At 38.7% G+C, this 23,114-nt stretch overlaps 1 protein-coding gene and 1 non-coding gene across 3 annotated transcripts in view; one reads left to right on the top strand and one right to left on the bottom strand.

The window, feature by feature from the left end:
- The first annotated feature begins 3,052 nt into the window (after positions 1 to 3,052).
- Positions 3,053 to 3,125, top strand: trnar-ccg. Its single transcript has one exon. It is a non-coding gene; the product is annotated as a tRNA-Arg (tRNA).
- A 1,736-nt stretch (positions 3,126 to 4,861) lies between these two features.
- LOC121508600 (transmembrane protease serine 6) overlaps positions 4,862 to 23,114 on the bottom strand; it is a 31,897-nt gene continuing 13,644 nt past the window's right edge. For both annotated transcript variants that reach the window (XM_041785556.1, XM_041785557.1), the window contains exons 9-18: positions 21,890 to 22,002; positions 21,637 to 21,746; positions 19,442 to 19,584; positions 19,259 to 19,357; positions 17,440 to 17,553; positions 16,403 to 16,519; positions 15,485 to 15,653; positions 13,198 to 13,460; positions 8,825 to 8,961; positions 4,862 to 6,232 (exon numbers count right to left, since the gene is read on the bottom strand). In XM_041785556.1, the coding sequence (XP_041641490.1) occupies positions 6,068 to 6,232; positions 8,825 to 8,961; positions 13,198 to 13,460; positions 15,485 to 15,653; positions 16,403 to 16,519; positions 17,440 to 17,553; positions 19,259 to 19,357; positions 19,442 to 19,584; positions 21,637 to 21,746; positions 21,890 to 22,002 (1,430 nt within the window). In that variant the 3' untranslated portion in view covers positions 4,862 to 6,067. The remainder of the gene's footprint in view (positions 6,233 to 8,824; positions 8,962 to 13,197; positions 13,461 to 15,484; positions 15,654 to 16,402; positions 16,520 to 17,439; positions 17,554 to 19,258; positions 19,358 to 19,441; positions 19,585 to 21,636; positions 21,747 to 21,889; positions 22,003 to 23,114) is intronic.

The raw sequence follows: 23,114 nt of genomic DNA, 5'->3' as shown, positions 1-23,114 counted from the left end.
GGCAATATTAGGCGGAAAGAGGCAATAATGGCTTTAAAGTGGCAGAAATGGAAGTAAAAGGTGGTGAAATGGGATTAAAAGGGGAAAGATGTATTTAAAACAGCAAAAAGGTCTTTAATGAGGCAAAACACAGGCAGAGTGTGGCAGAAAAGGGTTAAATGAAGCAAAAGTGGGCTTAAAAATTGTGAATTTTGGTTAGAGTTGACAACAAAAGGGCATGGAAAATTGTGATTAAGGGGTTAATAGTGGCAATAATTGGTCAACAGAGGAAACGATATTCGGATAGTGGCAAAAAATTGGTTAAGAAGTGGCAAAAACAGGCAGAGAAAGAGGTGAAAGGATTTACGAGTGGCAAAAATTTGTTAAAAATGTGTGCAAAGAGGCAAAACATAGGAAGAACAAATTGGCAAAAATTGGCATGAAAAGTGGTAATGAAAAGTGGTAATGAAGGGGTTAATAGTGGCAATAATTGGTAAACATAGGTAACAGTTGGCAGAAAGTGACAAAAAAATGGTTTGGAAGTGGCAAAAATGGGCAGAAAAAGAGGTGGAATGGGTTTAACCGTAGCAAAAATTGTTTAAACATGGCAGAAAATGGAGTTAAATATATTTAGAATGTGGAAGACATTGGTGTAAAGTAGCAAACATTTGTCACGAGTGGCAGAAAGAGGTAGTAAAATGATGTAAAGGGGTTAAAATTTGACAAAACTGGTGAAAAGCGGGGAGCAGGTGGCCTGGTGGTTGAGGGCGCTCCCCATGTGCGCGGGCTGCCCAGGTTCGGGTCCGGCCTGGGGCCCTTTGCCGCATGTCTCTCCCCCAACTCTTGACCCTGTTTCCAACTCTATCCACTGTCCTCCTCTGTCTAATAAAGGCACAAAAATGCCCAAAAATAAATCTTAAAAAAAAAAAAAAAAAAAAACCTGGTGAAAAGTGGCAAATTACAGTGGAAAAAAACGGTCAGGAACAGTGGTTAGCACCAATGCTACTGCTAAAACCCAAATCCTTGTTACCATCAGTAAATCACAGCTGGGAGGTCCCAACCTCTGGGTTTGTCAGGGGCCCAGACAAATCATGAGCAAGCCGACATAAATGTGAAAAATTGTTCTGTTCATCCTTTTTGACTGTGACTGTTGCCTACAGTACTGTAAGGCCAGCGGTCAGGGCTCAGTTGGTTCAGGGTTCAGTATTAAAATCCTGCAACTCTGAGGGTAACACATATGCAACTACAGTGCACAATAAAACCTACACCCACACAAGGCCTGGCTATATACTCTCTATTTTGCAAAGAGTCAAAAATCTTCTTGGTGCTTTGACTTTGTTTATGAAGATGCATCTCTGCAGAAAGTAACTTCATAAACATGAGAAAGGTTGCCATGGAGAATCATATAAGCAATGCACATTTGTTAAATCAGGATTTAAAATCTGGGAGATTTCCCATACCGCCTGGTTTGGAATGAGGCTGTCTGAAGGCCCCTGTAGACCTTACCCCTCTTTGCCAACATGGATCAGAACTACTTTGAGACAGGAACAGGCAAAGCAAAGATGGGATGGGATTGGAGTGGGATGGGAGTTAATGCCTGCTTTCCCTGAAGAAGAAGAAGATGGTGATGATTTGAGGTTAAAGAGGCTGTTTGAATTGGCTAAATTCTTTCATACCATTCTACAGTGTTTGCTTGCTTGGCCGACAAACTCAGGTCTTTACCCAGGATAACTTCTCTGGAGGAAATGATACTAATGAGATGTTTGTTCACTCTGTAAATCTGGAGTAAACATCCCATAATTCATCTATCTTTCTGCACAGCTTTGGAGATGATAGCTTGGATAAAAACTAGCATGTTGATACAAACATTAAGCTTCCTGAAGTGTTTCTGGAGTGCATGGATGGGACTATATATTTTTGGTATAGTTCAGCAGATGCTCAATAATGTGGTCCTGATAGTAAAACTCGTTTTGTTGATTAGCTGTAATTAGACTTGTCTTTCTTTCTAAATTTTTGCACATTACTACTTGATTTGTGTTTATGACCTAAATGCTTTCACAAAATGATGGAAAATTATGAAAACCCACCATAAAAACTCTCCAGAATATTTTTAATAAACATTTTACTTGTTTCACTTGGCTAAAAACAGAATATTTTGGAGGAATATTGATCCTGAAGCCCTCTAACGTCTCCTGCTTTGACCTTGTTGTTGGCTCTAACGTTGTAAGTTTGATCTGATCTAATGTAAATATTGTGGTCACTGTCTACTCTGATTTGTCTAGTTACAGGACAGACATTATGCTGCTCTGTTCGGCTTGGACGAGCTCCATCTGTCCTCCTGACAGTTTTCATAGCTGATGCAAAAACATAAGAGTAGCAAAGATGGCTGACATCCATAATTGAATCATCGTCCCACGCAGAGTGTGGCGCCCTTTTCCTCCTGGCTCTCTGCTCTCTGATTCTGATCAATCCATCCTCCTCTTTTGACCACACTCATTTATATGCTTCCACTTTGCTGATAAATACACGGATCGATTGTTTGTTCTACCAACAGCATAAAAGATGGATAGCGGAGACATTATTGATCAAAAACACAGAGGTTAAGGGGGCTGCAGGCCTCCTCTTTGACTCAATCACATACATCTTCTGTCTACTCTGCTCTGACGTTGTCTTCTGATGCCAAGACTGACTGGATACAGCTCATTATGCAGGAAAAACAAATACACTCCAACATTTCCTTAAACCTCCATGGATTTCACTCTAAGAGCCTAAATTGTTGATGGTGACACATGAAAAAAATCTGAATTTCTGGAGGGTAAACAAACAACAGTTTTCATCTTCAGACTTCTGGGGATATGTGTGCGTGTGAAATGCTCTGGGAAGCAGAAGAAGAGCCGATGTCTTTTTAAATACATGCTACAACTCTCTCTCAGTGGCCCAGTTCAGTGGACTCAGCATCTCTGAGAGAAAAACACAACCACTGAATCATACATGAATGTTAGATAATGCAGCATTTAACACATTTTTCTCTCAGTGGAATAGAAATCTCTAACAGATACATACAGCAATAGGAGGCCCAGTGGCCTAATGGATAAGGCATCAGCCTCCGGAGCTGGGGATTGTGGGTTCAAGTCCCACCTGGGTCAACAGGTGTTTATATCTTTGGATTACAAATGAATGGAGACTGTCTTTCTCTCACAGAGAAATCAATGCAAGAAAACTGAGAAGTGATCTTCATTCTGCAACATCCATGCCTTAATTGGTGCATTTGCTGCATAGTCGAGGATCTGCCTTGTGCTATAACGGCTTTCATAACAGCTACATCTAGTCTGTCTCCACAAGTTTTACTTAAATAAATCTCAGTCAGAGTGGCTTGAATCAACTCCAAACCAGACTTTTACTTCTAAAAGTACAAACCAAACCATTCTGCATTTATCTTGGCAGTAACATAATCTACTGATGTAGATACAGGAACCATCACCAGCAGTTGAAGTATAGAGATAGACTTTATTAGAGCGACACGTTTTCCTACATCAGGGCCATCAAGAGACAAACATCATCTACCGATGTGGACAAAATGAAACAAGTTTGAAATGGCTCTGTAGCATTTTCTTGTTGGCCAGGAGGCATGCATAGCTCAGTAGAAATAAGTGATCCTTAATGCTCTCGATCAGGGGTGTCAAACTCAAGGTCCAGGGGCCAAATCTTGCCCATGGTACAGTTATGTCCAGCCTGCAATATCAAATCATATTTCTCTTTAAACTGGCCCACCAGTGTGAGATGAGGGCTGCAGATTTCCTCCAGTATAGAAAAACGTAACCATGATGATTAAAAAAAAATCCTTGAGTTATAAAAATCTGTAAAAACAAAAAAAAAAACAAACAAAAAAAACAAACAAAAAAAAAAAAGAGTAAAATATTTAGATAAAAAGAGTGTGGGAACAGTGATTGTTTGGTGTTTTCATTTCATATTTTCAATTCTGCATTGCAAAATTATAACTCAAACGCGTGATTTTGACTTTTTATTTTAAACTTTAACCTTTTCAACTCATAATTTTGACATTTTATATCATATCATGACATTTCAGATACACAGTTTTGAAATTTGTCAGATTTTGACCTTTATTAATTATTATTTTAAAATTTATCATATTTTGACCTTTATAACTTATTATTTCAAAATTTGTCACATTTTGACCTTTATAACTCATTATTTGAAATTTAATTCATATTTTGACCTTTATTACTCATTGTTTTGAGTTTTAAGTCATATTTGGACTTTTAAAATCCTAATTTTGGCTATTTAATTCCATATTTTGACCTCTTAGACTTACAATTTAAAATCTAACTCATATTTTGAACTATTAAACTCACAATTTTGAATTTATCCTTGATTTTGACCTTCTAAATTTTCTAAACTTTCTCATTTATTTGCCTTTTCAAAAACATTAGTGTATTAGTTTATTATTACCCCTGCCATGGAGGTTATGTGATGGGCAGGGTTTGTTAGTTAGTTAGTTAGTTTGTTTGTTTGTTAGCAAAATAACTTAAAAAAAAGTTATGGATGGATTTTGAATAAATATTCAGAAAATGTCAGAAATGGCATAAGGAAGAACTGATTAGATTTTGGGAGGGATCCGGATCACCGTCTGGATCAAGGTTTTCTTTCAAAGGATTCTGTACTATTGAGAGATAGGGCTAATGGTGGAGGTATGTGCTGTTACCACTTTACACCAGGAGATGGCAGACATGAGTAACTTCAATCCCAGCAGCATTTTTGGTGTGTTTCTATTCAAAGTTTTGGAGTTTATAGAGTTTGAAAGACGCATGCCCAGTCGAGGAGATGAGTCGGAGCGTAACCGAGAGAAAGACAGCTAATTGTAGTGAGAATACTCACAATGCTGGGAGGAATAGAGGAATATTCACCCTCTGCCATGACTTTCAGTCGTCCGGTGAGACCATGGGTGAGACTGTCAGTGCATCTGTTGGCACCGGCAGGCAATGTTTTCACCTTAACAGTCCACCCATAACAAAGCCAATGCTTTGACTCACCATGTGTCCACCCCACCGGGGAGGGAGTAATCAGCAAATGCCGTGGTGAGGGGCACATGGGGACGGTAACATATTTTACCCCTTTAAGAAAATTTCATATTGGTCTCAGAGGACCCCAAAACATGCCTGTGAAGTTTGTTGCTGATAAAACACTCTAGTATTGGATTTTTCATGTCTAAAAACTCTCAGTTTCAGTCATGCCCAGAACGAGCTTTTCTGTGTCTGTGGCTTTAAATGTTAATGAGCTGTCTGACTCCGCCCCTCTCAACTGCCAGCTGAGAGGAGGATGAGGAGAGGAGGGTGGAACTTTCTTCCAAGCAGGGGGGGCCAACCAAACTTAGAGACGGTGCTAACTCCCCACATGACATCACGAGGGGAAAGTCTGGCACAGTCAGAAAAGCCTGAAAAAATGTATTTTTACATAGGTGACCTTTAAATCCAGAATCTGGCCCCTGCTGTGATTGAGTTGACACACCTGCTCTACGACGCAGAAATCAAGCTCAGTCTGACCTCCCATTTCCACGTACAACGGCTGTGCCGTGATCCACCTGACTCAAGCAGTTCCTCTGCCCATGCCCCAGTCCAGCACGTCCTGGAAGGAGCACTCAGCTCTGCTGGATACACACTAGTTCTAATTTCAGTGGTGGCTGCTACCAGTCCATGCAGAGTAGATTGATCCAAACAGCCAGTCAACTTCAAAATATGAAACAACACATGGACACCAGATAGTAAATATTCAGTCAATCATCATAACGTCTCATCCTGTGGCACCCCGTTACCCTTCTTTCTTACATTTCAACTCATTGTAACTATTAAAGTGTTTTAGTCTGTGGCACACTTTATTCTGCCTGTTCTGGATGGTTCCACATAAATATGGTTGAGTATTGTTTATAAAATATTTTCACTCTTCACCATGGTGTGGAGAAACTATTCTAAGTGTTCTGTCAGTTTTTCTCCGTCCCGTGGATGAAACTTTCATTAGCACTCAAGCTTTAGGCGATGAAGATTTTTCAGTCATTATAAAGATCCCTGCTGTCTCAGTGACTGCTGATGATCTGTTTGATCCAATCAGAGAGCCTGGTGACGCGGGTGTAGACGCCGTAGTAGTCAGGACGCCCACAGCCTCTGCCCCAGCTCACCACACCAGCCAGGAACCAGCGACCCGAAGGCTCCTGACACACCAGGGGGCCGCCAGAGTCTCCCTGATGGACCACAAGAATGCAAATGACAAAAGAGTTCTCACACTTAATAACACAGATCTTTAACTTCATTTATCAACAGAGGAATACCACTGATATTCAGCTATGTTAGATAAAACTTGTATTTCATATTTATGTGAAATAAACTAACAGGTTTGTGAATCTTAAATAAATAATAGTTTTCCTGAACGTTTGTGTAGTGGGGTTTAAGGTGGATTATGATCAGCTCAAATGTTAAGTTTAGGATCTGTAACTGGGTAAATTGTGTTTCTTTTTTAAGTGGGTGGGGCTAAATGCAAGGAAAAGATGCAAGTGGGGAGACACGGAAACACAAAAATAAACTGAGAAAGACTCCTGAATCTGGCCGGTCCATCTGCTTTGCATGGCTGTTAACATGGAAAAAAGAAAGACAATAGCTCTCTTAGAAGACGGTAGAAACATTGCCATATTTCTAAAATCATTCATGAATAAAACATGAACTTCCTTCAAGCTTTTAGGTGTTAAACTTCTCCAGCATCTGTCCACTTATGCACTAATGTTGTTCATTAACCTGCCTGTAGTTATTATATTTAATTTAAACTGAAAACAGACCCAAACTGCAGAAGCTGTTTTTATTTTCACCACTTGAGGGCAGTCAAAACTCAAACATAACACTGACCCTTTGTTGAGTTGTCATGTTTTGGAGGCAGTTTAACAAAATCAGCAGAAATCTGCATATAAATCTGCCTCTGTATATTCTTTACTTTTAGCTCTTTTCATACCAAATGACAAAACTTGTCCACATTTTGTCCTTTTGATCCAAACATTTCAGCAGGAAGGCTACGTAGTTAAACCTTGGTCTGATATGCAGGTTGTTTTTAACACTCACTGGTCATGGGAAGGTTGATATCACTTTCTCAGATGCTATTTTTTCCTCCACCACATCACCACAAGGGTGTTTTCATCCCACCTCTCTTATTTGTGTTGTTCACTTGTAAGTACCAAAGTCAGCAAACTCTCCTACTCCCTCTGATCTTTTGCATTGTCTATTGTATTGCTGTTTGTTTTTATTCCTGTTTTATGCCTGTTTTAATGCACTTTTTTGTACTTTTTGTAAGGTGACCTTGAGTGTCATGAAAGGCGCCCTTAAATAAAATGTATTATTATTATTATTATTATTATTATCTAAAGTAAAGTTTGCTGATGATTATTTAATTGTGTCTCTCTTTAACTCAGATGTTCTTTATCACAGGCCATTTGTAAAATAATGCTGATAGGTGCTTGCCATCCTTTTTTGACATTACTGTGTCAAAAGCTAAAGGGTAAAGTTGACAGTTACCTTGCAAAACTGATGGTCTGGTCAGATTTTCATCAGACAGATCTATCTTTCAAAATGGATCCCAATCCAATTCATTCCAATCCACCTTATTTACATAGCACATTCTTTAACCAGTAAAGTTTATGGTTTTAAAGTAAATGAGTCACTGAATTAAGGAGAAACAACTTAACTAAAGCTTTGCCTCCCACTCCTTTTCTGGATATGTAAACCAGTTTGTTGCATGTGACACTTGTATTGCTCTGTGTTTTCTATTTTGTATAAGAACATTATTTTGTATGGCCATTTTGCACTGTGTTTACATTTTCAAAATAAGTTTCCATCCATCCATCCAATGGAAGGGAAGGTGCCAAAAAAGTAGGATGGTACAGGTCAGTTATTTGGGACCCTTTTCAACTTTTTCCAAAAATGGAAATGCAAATGAATGTGCACTATGCTGTATTAAACTGAACTGGTTCCGTTCCTTATATTATATTTTTTACCAACAAACACAAGCAATTAATCATTCTATATTATAACCAACACAATACTAGATAAAACTAGAGCTGAACAATTAAAAAAAATATCTGATCATGATGATTTTGACTCGTATTGCAAATTGGATAGGAATTGAAGGGAGTTATAATTTCTATGTCATTCTCATATTTAATAAGATGTACAAAAAATAAGAATTTTTGTAGACTATTCTAAAAAAAATAACTGTGGATGATTGCATGATATGTAATGCATAGCATCTCTCCTGCAAAAAAAGTTTTAAACTGCTATTTGACACAAATTCCAGGTTAAAGAAATATTGCACCTTCTGCAATTTGAAAATTACAGCAGGTGCAGGTCCCCAGGGGGATGAAGTTACCGCAGTAGTTTCACCAGAATTGAACTGCACTGATAGCTTATTTAGTGAAGAGATTATTCTAGAGTGTTATGTACAAATGGTTCCACTGAGAATGAAGAATTGGCTGTGTGTCGATCTTACATTATGCAAACTATAGTTTACTCATCTGCAACACTGCACAGCTGCAGTGTTAAACTAGATGTTTTTTCCTCTATTTGTAATGAATGTGAAAAAATCTTGCCCACTCAGCAACAGAGGGTTTTTTTATAACCGATGAAAAAAAATTTCCACTTTACTCATCAGTTATGGTTTATAATGAGGTGTGTGAACAACACTGCAGACTGTAGTCTGTTAAATTGGCATGTGTCTTTTGAGAAACTGTAACCTTAAAATCATGCACTTACACTACATACAACCAGGTTTAAGGTGTGCATGCATCATTCCTCACCTGACAGGCGTCTTTCTCTCCAGTGCGGTAACCGGCACAAAGCATTCTGGGAGTGACTAGGCGGCCGTAGGAGTGAACACAGGCTTCCTCACTGACCAGGCGAACATCCACCTTCTGAAGCACGTTGCTCTCACGGCCTGAAGAGGTGAGAGTGGAAAGATCAGCCAAAACATTCACCATTTTTATCTTTTTATTTGTAATTATGACACTGTACAGCAGTGGCTCTCAAATGTTTTAGCATCAGGACTCACCAACACCTACGTAATGAAAAGCTGCAACCCTGAACGCTTATGACAAATTAATTTAAAGAAAAATGATGCAGCTTTGACTTTAGATAACAAATGGTTGAAAAGAGCAGGGTTAAAAAAGCACAGCATTACAGAAGCCCTAGGTGGACAAGCATGCATGTAAATCATCTTCATTTCAGTCATTTTTGAGAGAAGTCAAAACATTATCATGGGAATACAAGCTTAAAAATCTGAATATAGAGGGATGAATTAGTCAAGACTTCGACAAAACAACCATATTTTCTTCTTATCACAGCAAAAGGGATTGATTATTATGTAAATATATGTCCATGCAGAGCTTCTGTACATTTGAACATTTTTTGAGCATGTAATTATGACCCACTAAAATCTGCTCTGTGATTCCACTATAATCTAAAAAAAATAGAATTTTGATTTTTATGACCTGTAGTCTGTAATAATCAGGATAAAAAGACTTGAAATATTTCCCTTAATGTGTGATAAATCTAAAATACAAAGGAGCTTCACTTTTTTACTTAAGAAAAAGAAACTTTTTCATGACATTCTAAAGTTCTGAGATGCACCTGTGTTGGCCCTCCACTGTTTGAGAACCACGCTGCACAGTATGTACTGTATATTAAACATCAAACAAAAGAGTCCCTTTTGAATTCACTGTAAAAGCAAAACATTTCTTTGGTCTACAGAAAACTGAAACTGACTTTGTCACAGCTCAGTTCTGATTTACCTGTATGAAACCAGTTAAGTGCTGTTGATCACCAAACCACAAAAACCTCAGTAAAATGTTAGAAACTTCAGTCAGTTCTTCAGCTTCACATGATCATCTCAACTTGGTGGAGTATTTTTAAAAACAGCAGCTGGTCTTAGAGCAATTTCACCTTAATCTTGACTGAACCATGGACTGATTTCTTGTGCTGTTGCATTATTAACATCAGGTTTTGACTGTGCTCACATAGCAAGGTTGACAGGTACTTGGTGTTTCAATCAGACCTGTTACCACATCTGTATAAAATCAAGCACCTGGCCATGCAGCCTCCATTAACAAACGTGCAATCCTAAATTGGTCATTCTGAAGAGCTCAGTGACTTAAGGCATGGTACTGTGATGGATGCATCCCTGCTGGATATTCCACAGTCAATTATAAGTGATATTATTACGAAGTGGAAGATTTCAGGAACAACAGGAACTCAGCCAGGAAGCAGAAGACCGCATAAAGTAACAGAAAAGGGTCAAAGACTGCAAGGCGCCTGGTGCATAAAAGTCACCAATGCTCTGCTGATTCCATAGCTGAAGTGTTCTGAACTTTCACTAGCATTAATGTGAGCACAAAAACTATGCAGCGGGAGGGCTTCATTGAATGGGATTCCATGGCTGAGCAGCTTTATGTAAGCATCACATCACCAAAACAAATGCTGGGCATCAGATGGAGTGGTGTAAAGTACACCCACACTGGACTGTGGAGCAGTGGAAATGTGTTCTGTGGAGTGGCAAATTACACATTTTTGTTTGGCAGTCAGATGGGTGAATCTGGGTTTAGCGAATGCTGGGAGAACTGTGAAGTTTGGTGCACGATGGGTCAAGGTACGGCTGTTTGTCATGGTTTGGACTCAACCCTTTATCTCCAGTGGAGGACAATCTTAGTGCTTCAGCATACCACAACATTTTTTCGACAATGCTATGCTTCCAACTTTGTTGCAACAGTTTGGGGATGTCCTTTTATTCCAACATAACCGTTCCAGTGCACAAGGCAATGACTATAAATACATGCTTTGATGAGTTTGGTGTAGAAGAGCTGGACTGGCCCACACAAAGCACTGACCTTCATTTTGTCAAGCACCTTTGGGATGAATTGGCTCATGTGGCTCTTTTGTGATGATTTGTGGCTCTTTTATGTCTTAATTTGAAATATAATTCCCCAGAAAAACCTCAGAAATTATCCATTGCAAGTCACATTAATCAGTTTGTTTCCCACACTTATACAGTAGGTTTTAATGGTCAAACTTAGTGTCAACCTTTATTTTTTCGATGTATAGTTCCATTGCCCTTATTTGCATTTTTTGTCACTTTTTTACATTTTCTTGCCACTTAAATTCTTTTATTCTGCTTTGATCCAATTTTTATCACTTCTTGTAGCCACTTTTATCCCATTTTTGCCCTTTTACATCAGTTTTAGCCACTTCTATCCTGCTTATTTGAAAATTTTCTCCCATTTAAGCTGCCTTTTGCCATTACATGCCACTTTCCCCCCATTTCCCACCTTTTTACAGCTTTATTGCCCATCTTATTCACTTTTCAGTCATTTTTGACCACCTGTAACTCAATTTTTGTGACTTTTCACCCATTTTTGCCACTTTTTAGTCAGTTTTGTCCATTATATGCCTATTTTGCCCCCTTTGCCCCATTTTTCGCAGATTTTTGACCATTTTTGCCACTTTCCACCATTCAGGTTGTGGCTCTTGCAAAAGCATTTTTCAACAATCTGGCTATGAAAAGGCTTGAAAATATTTGAAGAAATGTAAGTACTCAGTTGTACAACAAGGTTTTGTCTTTATATTTTAATTAATTTTGACAATTTGGAGTGAAAATTCAACAAATTGTACCTTAAATTTACAGTAAATGATCCATCTTGTAAATAAAACTTCAGAAGCAACTGAAACATCTGAACTTTTAAACTCATAAGTTACAAAAAGCCCACAATGTTGTGGATTACTTGGAAACTGTTTGTTCAGGAAGATGCGCCCAAACACCTTTTTTTTTTTTCTTATTTTACCAGTACACTTTGTTTTTCATTTTAGGAAACCACAACCAGCACACCACCAACCGTTTCACTCTTCCTCCGTCTTCATCTTTCGTCCTAAAGGGTTCATTTCAGTTCTTTTTGCTCTAAAAAAAACAAACATCCCCACAAAGACTTCCACACATCTTTCCACGACAGATAAGTGAAACTAATAAAACTGTTTTAAAAGCTGTACAAACCCTGTCCTGTGAAAATGCTGCAGTGAAGTAAAATGTTACATAAGATAGCTGATAAGAGTCTCTTTGCCAGTCTGGTGAACCAGAATTTAACAGAACAACTTTTGCCCTCAGACAAAAAGCATCATTAAAACAAATATCAAGTCAGAAGCAGCAAATAAAAGTCAATTTTACAGAGTGCTGGGTTTAAAAAACTTCCATTACAAAGGGTCATAAACCACTGTTTGAAAACAAGCTAATAGAGCTGGGTAGAGTTAAACTCTGCAAATTACATACTGCTGGATTTTTACTGGACAAAGAAAGAAGACAAATTTTTGTCGGTACAATGACTGATCCCTGATCTCTCAAAATCAGCAAAAGGTATCAAAAACAAAGATCAGAGACCTTGAAGAGCTGAAGGGACATGTTAAACAGCCAGCAGCACTTGTCTTTCAAAATAAGAGTCTATTTTCCAAAAATAAGCTTAAATTAAGCTAAACTAAACTAAGCTAAGCTAAGTTTAAAGAAACCAAGCTAAATAAAACTAAACTAAACTTAGCTAAACTAAGCTACACTATAAATGCTTTGCTAAGCTAAGCTAAGCTGAACTAAACTAAGCTACCCTAAATTACAAACCCTATGCTTAGCTAAGAAGATAAACTAAACTAAGCTAATCAAGCTACACTACAAATGCTACACTAAGCTAAACTAAACTAAGCTCAGCTAAACTAATCTTAGTTACAAACGCTATGCTAAACTAAGCTAAGCTATGAACACTATGCTCAGCTAAGCTAAGCTAAACTAAACTAAGCTACAAACTCTACGCTAAGCTAAGATAGACTAAACTTATCTAATCTGCACTATACTAAGCTAAGCTAAGCTAAACTAAAATAAACTAAACTAAGATAAGCTAAGCTAAGCTACAAACACTATGCTAGGCTAAGCTAAGATAAACTAAACTAAGCTAAGCTAAGCTAAACTAAGCTAAGCTAAACTAAGCTAAACCTAACCAAACTGTTTAGACTAAAGAGGAGAAAAAAGTAAACCACATACCTCATCCATCACAACAGCATGGCTTCACAGAACCTCTCAAACACATTGCTTTGTTAACAACATTTCAGTCTCCTCCATTCCCTCCTCATTCATTGGTCTACTCACCTCCCTCACGTAAAGACCCCCAGCCGGTGACCCAGCAGAGCAGGTCCGGCTCCAGCTGATGGGTTGGTGGAGGCAGACAGGCAGGTCGAGCGTGTTTTACCACACGGTCTAGCTTGAGCAGCGCCAGGTCGTAGTCATGGGACTCATCATCGTAGTACTGGTGAAGGTAGATCCTCTGGACTCGAGCCACTTCCTCGGTGGGGCTGCTGCGATTGAGAAGGAGCTTACTCAGGTACGCGGTCCACATTGAGGGGGAGAACAGGCTGCACAAAAAGGGGAAAAACATTTGTTATGGTTCTGTTAACATGAGTTAGAATTATTTCTTTCCAGTGATATTTCAGAAAGTGAATAATATCTCTTAAGTTAACTCAAATGCACAGTTTCTACAGCCATGCCAGCTTCAGAATTTGCAAAACTCATAAACCCTTTTTGAACCCCTTTTCAAACCCAATCAAAATCAGAAAGAGACTTGGCTTCTGATACCATCTTTGTTGACAACCCCAAAAGAAACGGATCTAACTCCTCTTTTGCAGGGTAAATTTTCCAGATCTAGTTCTGCTGCTTGTTCTGGGTTTATTGTTGACTTCTGCTCTAAAAAAAGCAGAAGTCAACAATAAACACTTCTGAGATCTGAAACTAAGGTTGTGGGCGTTGCCAGGGGAAGGTGAAATAGACCATGAAAGGTTGTATTCCTAAATGCTTTGGTTATCAACTAATTTGTTGGGACCTAATAGTAGGTAACAAAGCAACTGTCAGAGGGTCATGGATGTGTGCCTGGAAAATTTGGTAAAAAGTCTATGATGTATTTTGATTCTGGTTTATTAGTTTCATCACATCTTTTGTTCCATCTCAAGCCTAAACTGACCAATTTTTCATTTAAAAAAACTGATTAAATTTAAAAATGTAGAAATTTGGGTCGTGATATGTTGCCAGGTGGTGATGGGTATTGATGCTATCCAGTTCAGATCCAGTGCACTAATGTATTCCAGTCAGGAATACTCTTGTCATAAATGTAACTATTTTATTGTAAAATGGATCTACAGTTTTACTTGGCGTAGAAGGCTCCACTCAAAAGATGCTCCCTGGGTTAGTCAAGCATGGCTAGAAACCCCCATATGGATAGTCACATTATTGACAATGTGTACTGAATACAATAAAATTAGTTCAAAAGCAGTTAATTCATTGTAGCATGAATCTGAATGTGTGGGTGCAACAAGCTTTATGCTATAAAGGAGGAGGCTGGGGTGGAGGAGGTGAAGCTTTGCCAGCATCACCAGCAACACCAACAGCGTGGTGCATCAGCATTAATGCAGGGATTAGTGAGAAGTTCATCATATTTAAACAGACAGCTGTGCTGAGAGAAAGAGCTATGATTGACTGTGGGTGCTAGGATGTGATAGTTGGGATCAGCTGGCTGTCAGCTGATCATGCCTGGGTGTATGACTACCATATCCTGTATAATCTACAAGCTGGCTTCATAAAAAAGCAAATTAAACAGATTAAACGGAGCAAGCAAAAAGCCCCCTAAGCACAAGACCCATTGCACACAATTTAGATAGGATCCTGTTCTGATTTAACATGTGGCAAAGCAAAATATTCAATCAGATAAACCTGATCAGAAAAGTGTTTTCTTCAACAATTATGTTTAAAGCTAAATCAGTAACTTAACCACATCCAAATGCCAGAAGCTTTTGAAAGCAGAAGGTTCAAAATGAGAACTTTAAAAAATGTTTTGTGAGTCAAAAGACAGTACAGTAAAGCATTTGCTTTTACTTTAAAATTTTCATTCTTCCATCTCCATTCACATCCAAATAGCTTTCTTTTGGTAAATGCAGTCAAGCTGTTGAGTTATTGTGGTCAATTTCATGTTAGATATCTTGGTTTGCATGTTTTCTAAGGTTATTAATATTTTGAGCTGTAGACTAAAGTGAGTAAACAACTCTATCTGGTTGTTTGGACCTCCCACTTCCTGTTAAGTTTTCTAATTCTACGAAGTCAAACAGTAGAAGTTTGTTCTGAATTTGCCCACTGGTTGCAGACTTTAAAAGGTATTGGTATCAAGGCTTTAGACAGACATCTTTTAGCACTCAAAAATTGTCAGCAAAGATATCAGAAGGACTGCAAGATGTTAAAAAAATATTAGAATACTTGGAGAGGATATAATGGATACAGATCTGCAGCTGTAGTGGAAAGATTTGCGGTTTGTTCTCTACCTGTTTTTGTTCTGAAAACATTCTGACAACTCTATCAACAACACACCACTTCCTCCCACTCTTCCTGCACTCACCGATCGTCATAAAAACAGTGGGCGGCGGACACCAGCCACTGGCCTGAGATGAGCGTGCCCCCACAGATGTGGTGACCTCGCACCTGCAGGCTGACCTGCCATGGCCACTCCCCCTCTGAGGCGTTGGAACCCCCGACGATACGGCCGTAGAATGGCCTCAGGCCGCAGTCTGAGCACACGCAGAAAGAGTAGAAAGACAGAGTAGGGGGTGAAAGATTAACATCAAGTTAAGGGTAGATATATCAACTCTTAGTGTAACCCTGAATCCAAAAAAGTCGGGGTGCTGTGTTAAATGTAAAAGAAAGCAGAATGAAATGATATGTAAATCTAATTTACTCATATTTTATCCACGGTGGAATATAAGCAATATATAAGATGTTGAAACTGAGACATTTTACCATTTAGTGAAAAATATTGGCTCATTTTGAATTTCATGGCAGCATCACCTCTCAGAAAAGTAGGGACAGGACAACAAAGGCTGGAAAAGTATGTGATAATAATGAAAACACTAGGGGGAGCATTTTGCAACCAATTAGGTTGACGTCAACAGGTCAATAACACGTCTGGGTAAAAAGGGGCATTTTAGAGCTGCAGAGCCTCTCAGAAGTAAAGATGGGACGAGGAACACTGCCAGAAATCACTGTATGTAAACATAGTTAACCATGCCATCCACAAACGCAGGTTAAAGCCGTATCATGCCTGTAAAATGCCTCTCTTAATTTCAGCATTTATCTCATTGAAAAAGGTGAAGACACAAAACAAACAACTATTTCTTACCAAATCAGATTTTACTCATTTAACTTTATTTTTTATTAAAAGCTGGTGGCATTAAAGTTGGCAACTCTTGTGTTGAAAGAGTGAAATAAAACTAAATTTAAATTAAACAAGAAAAAAAAATATTGGTGTTAATCATCTTACCACACTGTTTCTCATCAGACTGGTCAGGGCAGTCTGTGACAAAGTCACACTCTGGGTTTGGCTTCTTCAGACATGTCCCATCAGCACACACGTAGGTCATATCTGTACACTGCACACCTGGAATCACAAATACACACCTTTGTGTTTCATGCTTGGATTTTCAGCCTAAAATGTCTTTACTCAAAAAATAAGTTTAATAATTTTCTTATCTAATGTTTCATTTATTCAGACTGTTGTGTTGTGTAATACGGGAGTACAGAATAGGCTATAAAATAATTAATGTAGTCAATAATGACATGGCCAAAGTGAAAAGACTAAAATAAAGGTAAACAACAAGCAGTGGTGTAGAATTTTGTGGGCCTGCTATAACTGTGATGTTCATAGCCTGCAGAAATACTGGGGGAAGTCTGACTGACATCACCCCTCTACAGTAGCTTTTGAAGCCAAACATTGGCGGTCCATGCAATAAAAACACAGTCTCAAACTGATTTTCAGTTGACTTAGTTACAGACAATCACGTGTAAATTGTTGGAGCACAGTGAGGTCACATTCTGCACGTTTGACTCTGACCCGCAGCTCCTTTCCCACCTGTTATTCCCCACTTTCTCTCTCCCGGATTTCCTCCACTATACACTGTCTTGTCATCTCCTAATTAAGGCAGAAAGCCCCCAAAAACTTGTCTCCTTCTTAAAAAAGTTAGAGGAAAAAATCCCCATGAAGACAACTAAACTGAAAACAAAACAGGCATGTTAACATAAGATGTATATGCCAGCATAAAGTCTTCATTAAAACTTAAATGGACAAGCTGTAAAAAGGAAAAATTCACCCCTGTTCAGTGTGCTTCCATAAAGATTGTAACATTTTTCAACCAGTCTGTACACACGTGTGTCTCAATAATTTTAACACAGGTTGTGTATGAGACTTCCTGTACTTCTGCTGCTAGAAGACACTCAAGTAATCACAGTTTACACTACCTCACGGGTTCTTTTACTGCTTAGTGAAGTTAGGTGAGTGTACACATGCTGTGACTGTGGTACCGTCTGTACAGTTCATCTCGTCCGTTGCTTCAGGGCAGTCTGGATGATGGTCGCATACTTTGTAGTAATCCACACACTGACTGTCATCTGGACACTGGAACTGAGCCACACACACTGAAACATACAGACAAATGGGACTTTAGTGTGTGCTTTTATCTTTTTACTCTATATTTTTCCTGACACCTTTCAGGATTGTACTTCAATTTTGTTGTACTTTACAGTGACAATAAAGACATTCTCGCTTTCTCATTCTTAACCTTCAGAGCAGAGACACCCTTGGTAAATTGCTGTGGGAATAGTAAACAACTCCTTATATGGACATCCTAAGGGTGTGTTTTCATAGGTCACATCTTCAGGCTTAACAATATGTGTTTTTTCATCTTCTTATGTGTTGTTAAGTCAAAGTTATGATTAATTTCACTTTGTTTTTTTAACTCTGAGGGCGGCGTTGTCGTATGCGACAAGAATAGACACTTGATATTAACAGTTTAATAACTCTCGAATCGTAAATTGTAGACACTCATGTTTTTTCCTATGGAAAGTCTCCACTGGGTTGTTCTCATAATGCCTTTCAAGCCTTCGTAGCACTTTTCTAACGAGCCTGGAACTTGGCTGACTTTCCAGGATCTTTAAAGATTAAATCCACAACAGTAACTCAGATATTGGATGTCTTTTTATCCATTTATAATCCATTTTTCAAATTATTGCTTCAGTTAGCCAGTTAGCCTGCCACTACATTGTCTGTTTGTATCCCAGAATGCAATGCGACTGGGCTGTGACAACCAATAACAAGCTGTTCTGCGGTCACGTCATGCATTGCTGAGCAGCGCATGTGCACGGACTTGAAAAGTGATTTACCCCTCAGAGTCACTGCTCTATGATTAATGACTCAAATTCCAAAAAGCACAAGGACTTCTTTTGTAAAAATGTGAATATTTTGAAGACTTTTTGTCACACAATGATTATTTTTAATTCTATAGTCCCAATAAGATGGGAGGACAAGTGTGTGCAAAAAAAACCTTAATCATTAATGTTTACTGTGTTTAATACATAAAAATCTTTGAGTTTTGTTTTCTGATGTCATTTAGCAGACACTGTTACCCAAAGCAACTTACATCTGGAACAGGTGTTCCTGGCATTAAGGATTTTGCCCAAGGATCCACCCATGCTCTGACTGGGATTTGAACCCTCAATCTCCCATACCTTACAGCTGTTTCAGACTGGATGCAGGCTGATGGCATAATAGTTGTATCACAGCCTGATTTTTGTCTCATTTTCATCTCTGCATAGTCAATCTGGATGCATGTCGAGGTTAAGATGGACAGCATTTCTTTTGTCTGATAGTGCACCCGGGCCACCAGCTGTTTTGGGGCCTTTGGGACACCCCCAGCATGACCAGGGGTTCATGGAAACCCTATTACTTGCCCACACTGTACCCTAGGCTGTGCTTACCTGCCCACATCAACCTCTTCCTCCTCTCTAAAGGTGAGGACTTGTTATTTTTTCAACAGATTATTTCCCCATCCTCCTGGTAATATGCAAGGACATCCAGAGCCCAACAGGTTTGTGTCAATCCTCCTTTAAACTGATGATGCCTTCAGATTTACTGGCCACATCTAAGCCTTTCTTTAGTATCATTTTTTGGCCCAAATGTGCCTAAAGCATATGCACATTACTGTAAATTTATGCACTGCATACATTTGTCTTATTTTTCTCTGCATAGTGGTAGTAACCCTTGTTTTTCCCACCCTTAGAGTTCTTGTGCTGTTGCAGTTGGTAACAATTCAAACAAATATTCATGCAAAGCATAAATAAATACCACAATTCCTCTCGTCAAGACCGTTGGGACAGTCTTTGATTCCATCACAGGCAGGAACACAGAGACCATTAACAGTGCAGAGAAACTGGCCTGGGCAAGCTGTGAACACATACAAACATGCACTGTGATTATAAAATCCAAAGTCCAAATCTATTGTCTGAATCGCCTCCGTCCATCACTTACGGTCTGTGAGGTTGAAGACGCTGTAGTGCAGCTGAAGGCCTGGTCCTGTGATCGACACCTCTGATGTCATGACAACAGTGATAGTGGTTGAGAGCAGGAAGAGGCGTTCTGTGTACGGCTGCAGACTTCTGATACCGCAGTGTCTGAAAGAAGGAACAGAGAAAGTGAATTCAGTGGTTCAGAGGAATCAGGTTATCCCTTGAAGCTTAAAAGTGCGTCAATATGATGATGGAGTTCCCTTGAGCAAGGCAGTCTCCTCTCCGTTTCACCAGGACACTGATGATAATCCTATCTTCATAGAAACTGCCGGAGATAGACAACGAAACACTTAAAAAATAAAAGCATCTTATAAAGTTTGAATAGACACCAAACCTGATGCTCATGGGACGCTGCTGCCCCCTGTTGTTCAATAATGAGCAGCATTTTGTCACAGTAGAGACTCTTTCTTTGTTATTTAATCCATTTGCACATTTTTTAAATTATGAAAACAACTGAAGTCTGCACATCATTAGCCATGTGGAAACTTTTACATGCACTCATCAGTGCTTCCTGTCAAACACCAAACCACACACAGGTTGTGGTTAAAAATAAAGTCGATTTAATATCCTGACAGAACGCACAGCTTTTAAAGGTCTATTTTGTCACGTAGCAGGTGCATCCTGTCTTTAAATGTATCTATTATCGATTTCTCGCTGCCACCAGCTTCCGTCTGACATTTGAGCACCTGACAGATAAATATGGTTCTATAAAGCTCATGCACCTGCATAAAAACACTACAAGTGTTTCAAAACCTTCAGTTTATTTACATTTGAGCATATATTTCATACAAAGGTTCTCAGTTGGTCAACTCATCCACAGGACCTACCACCACCTCTTTAATGCAAAGTTATGACCCAAATTCTGATCATTTTCAACCCCTCAATTCAATAAAAACATAATGTAGTTTGGACCTTAGATGGAAAATACAACTGAAGAGGGAGAAAGGGCAAAACAAAACAGTTTCAAAAGCACATCATTACAGAAGTCAGTGAAGTAAATGCATGCAAACACTGGCACTGTCATCCATTTTCAATGATATCATGTATATTTTGGTTGTTTTCTGGAGTCTACAGTACAGTATGGTTGCATGTCCACACAGAGCTTATATAGAATCACAATAATCACAACAAACCACAACTAAAGTTACTTTCTTGCAACTTGCTAATTTTAGTTAAATAAACTCAAAGCAATTGCTTGTCACCAGTTGGAGCCATTTCTAAAGTTGTTCCAGAATTTTCTATTTAGAGTGCACCAATCATGTGCGTACTGTATCTCATGTCAACTCTATTCATTTTCTGCACATCTGATGTGCCAAACCAACTATGGAGACGGGTGGCAGCCATGATGCATCTATGTACATGTAGGGCAGTGGTGATCAACTGGTGGCACAGGGGGCCACATTAGGCTCCCCACATTTTCCCACCCAGTCCCCAGAACATTATCAAATTCAAAACACGTGCATATAAATGAGATGTTGTGTATTTCTGGTATCTTTTTTCCTTCTTCTTCTTTAAAAAAAAAACTCCCTACAGCTATTAAAACAACTCCAAAAACAATTAAGATTGAAACAGTTTAATCAGGAATGACTTTATATTTATCCATTTTTTAGAATTCCATCTGTCAGCCATTATTAGTAAATACAATGCATGTTAAACATATATTTAACAGTCCATTCATGACAAAAACTGCCATTTTCAATGTCAACTTTTGGCTTCAGGTGTTTAGGGAATGCAATTTTCCTGCTTCGGTTTTTCACATGTCACTACACGACAAATTAGAAGCAAACCAAGTGATGGACAGCATGACGGCCAGTGAAATATTCTGCTAAATTATCTCAGTCGCCCCCTCGTGGATGGCTGTGATATAGGGACTGATCCCACTGTTAGAGCCTCAAAATTACATCAATTCAAAAGAAAAAAATATTTCGACAAAAATATGTTAATTAGACCAATTTAAAAATTCCTTAAGTTTTACCTGCAGTTCCGGCCCCCAAAGTGCCTGTGTAGGAAAAAGCTGACCCTTGTACAAATGTAGTTGATGACCTGTGATGAAGGTTAGCCTAACCGTAACCTTCAAAAGTCCAGGTGAAGTCAAACTAACACAGAAATTCAACTTTTCTCACTCCGTGTAAACATGCTGACTGAAGAACAGCTTACCTGCGGTTCTGGATGATCCACTGTCCCTGTGTACAGGCCTGAGGGTAGGTGGCTCTGCTCAGCTCGTAGCCCTCAAACTCCAGAGACAAACCCAACCCTGAACCAGGCAACTGGAATCACATGAACATTCATTCATGACAGTGTAATAAGGTGCTTTCTCAAGCAGATATACATTTGTCTTTAGAGGTTTAATGTTTTAGGTCTTTATAAAGAAAAAAATCAAAAAAATCAAATAAGAGATTGAGTGTCGTACAGTGAAGCTCCAGGTACAGTTGGTGTCTGGAGGATAGTAGCTTGGAAAGAAAGGTGTCCACAGAGTCCCCTGGACCCCCGATACCGACTTCAGCTCTACTGTTGAGTTACAATCTGAGAAAGAAAAGACAAAGAGGAGCTTTTGGTGCTAAACAGAGCAGCAGAGCATGCTACAGGTGCTATCTAGTTAGCTTTACAGCTGTACTGTTAATAGAGTATTGGTACTACACAAGACACAAGACAACAGATGCAGTACAATAATCAATTAAAAATCAATGTGAAGTTGAATTAGAAACAGCAGCTAGAATAATAAGACAATATTTAAATGCATGCATAAATTTGAACACTGGAGAAGATCATGGTAGATCTACTCTGATCTGTTTTGTGCGTTTACCCAGGGCTGCCCAAAGAACAGTTTAGGCCCCTTACAAACCCATAGAAATGGGACCCCCCTCAGCTGTGGTTTATTGATGATATCAATGCATGTGTGATGAGTGCCACTTTGCCATTTTACATCCATGTTTGCTGTTTTTTTTTTTAAATCTTTTTTGCCACTTGTAATCAATTTTTTGCCACTTAATGCCCATTTTTGCACTTTACTCCCTTTTTTGCCAATGTCTTTCCACTTTCAACATGTTTTGCCTCTTTGAGCTCCTTTTCTAACATTGTTTTTCTCACTCTTCAGTCATTTATGCCACTTTTTTGCCACTTTTTACCCATTCTGTCGTTCTCTGTCAGCTTTACAAGTTTACTGCTGTTTTCTTTGCTAATTTTTTTGCAGCTTTAAGCCAATTTTTGCTTGTTTTCAGTGGTTTCTGTCAATTTTTGCCCATTTTGCCAATGTTTTGCAACTTTTTTTAACACTTTAAACCCATTTTTGCCACTTAATGCCCCCTTTTGCTGTTTACCACATTTTGAATTTGCTTGATCACTATTTTCCCATTTCCATCGCTTTTTCTTTTCATTTTTTACCCATTTTTGCTCATCTCTACACAGTTTGACCCTTTTTCTGCTGTTTTTTTGCCAACTTTTTCCACTTTTTCCAATTTTTTTGCACTTTAAACCCATGTTTGCCAATTCTTTAATGCCAGTTTTAACTCCATTTACTTCTTTGTGACCATTTTTGCCCCCTTTTTTCTTGTTTTAACCCACTTCTGTTTTAAGACCATAAGTTTGCATTTTTAAGAAGGCTATATTATGGCGTGAACAAAAACTTTCTTTTTTTT

This window comes from Cheilinus undulatus, linkage group 4 (genome assembly GCF_018320785.1).
Source record: "Cheilinus undulatus linkage group 4, ASM1832078v1, whole genome shotgun sequence".
NCBI classification, from domain to species: Eukaryota; Metazoa; Chordata; class Actinopteri; order Labriformes; family Labridae; genus Cheilinus; species Cheilinus undulatus.
The sequence above is the reverse complement of the archived record's forward strand: the minus strand, read 5'-3'. Positions and strand labels throughout refer to the sequence as shown.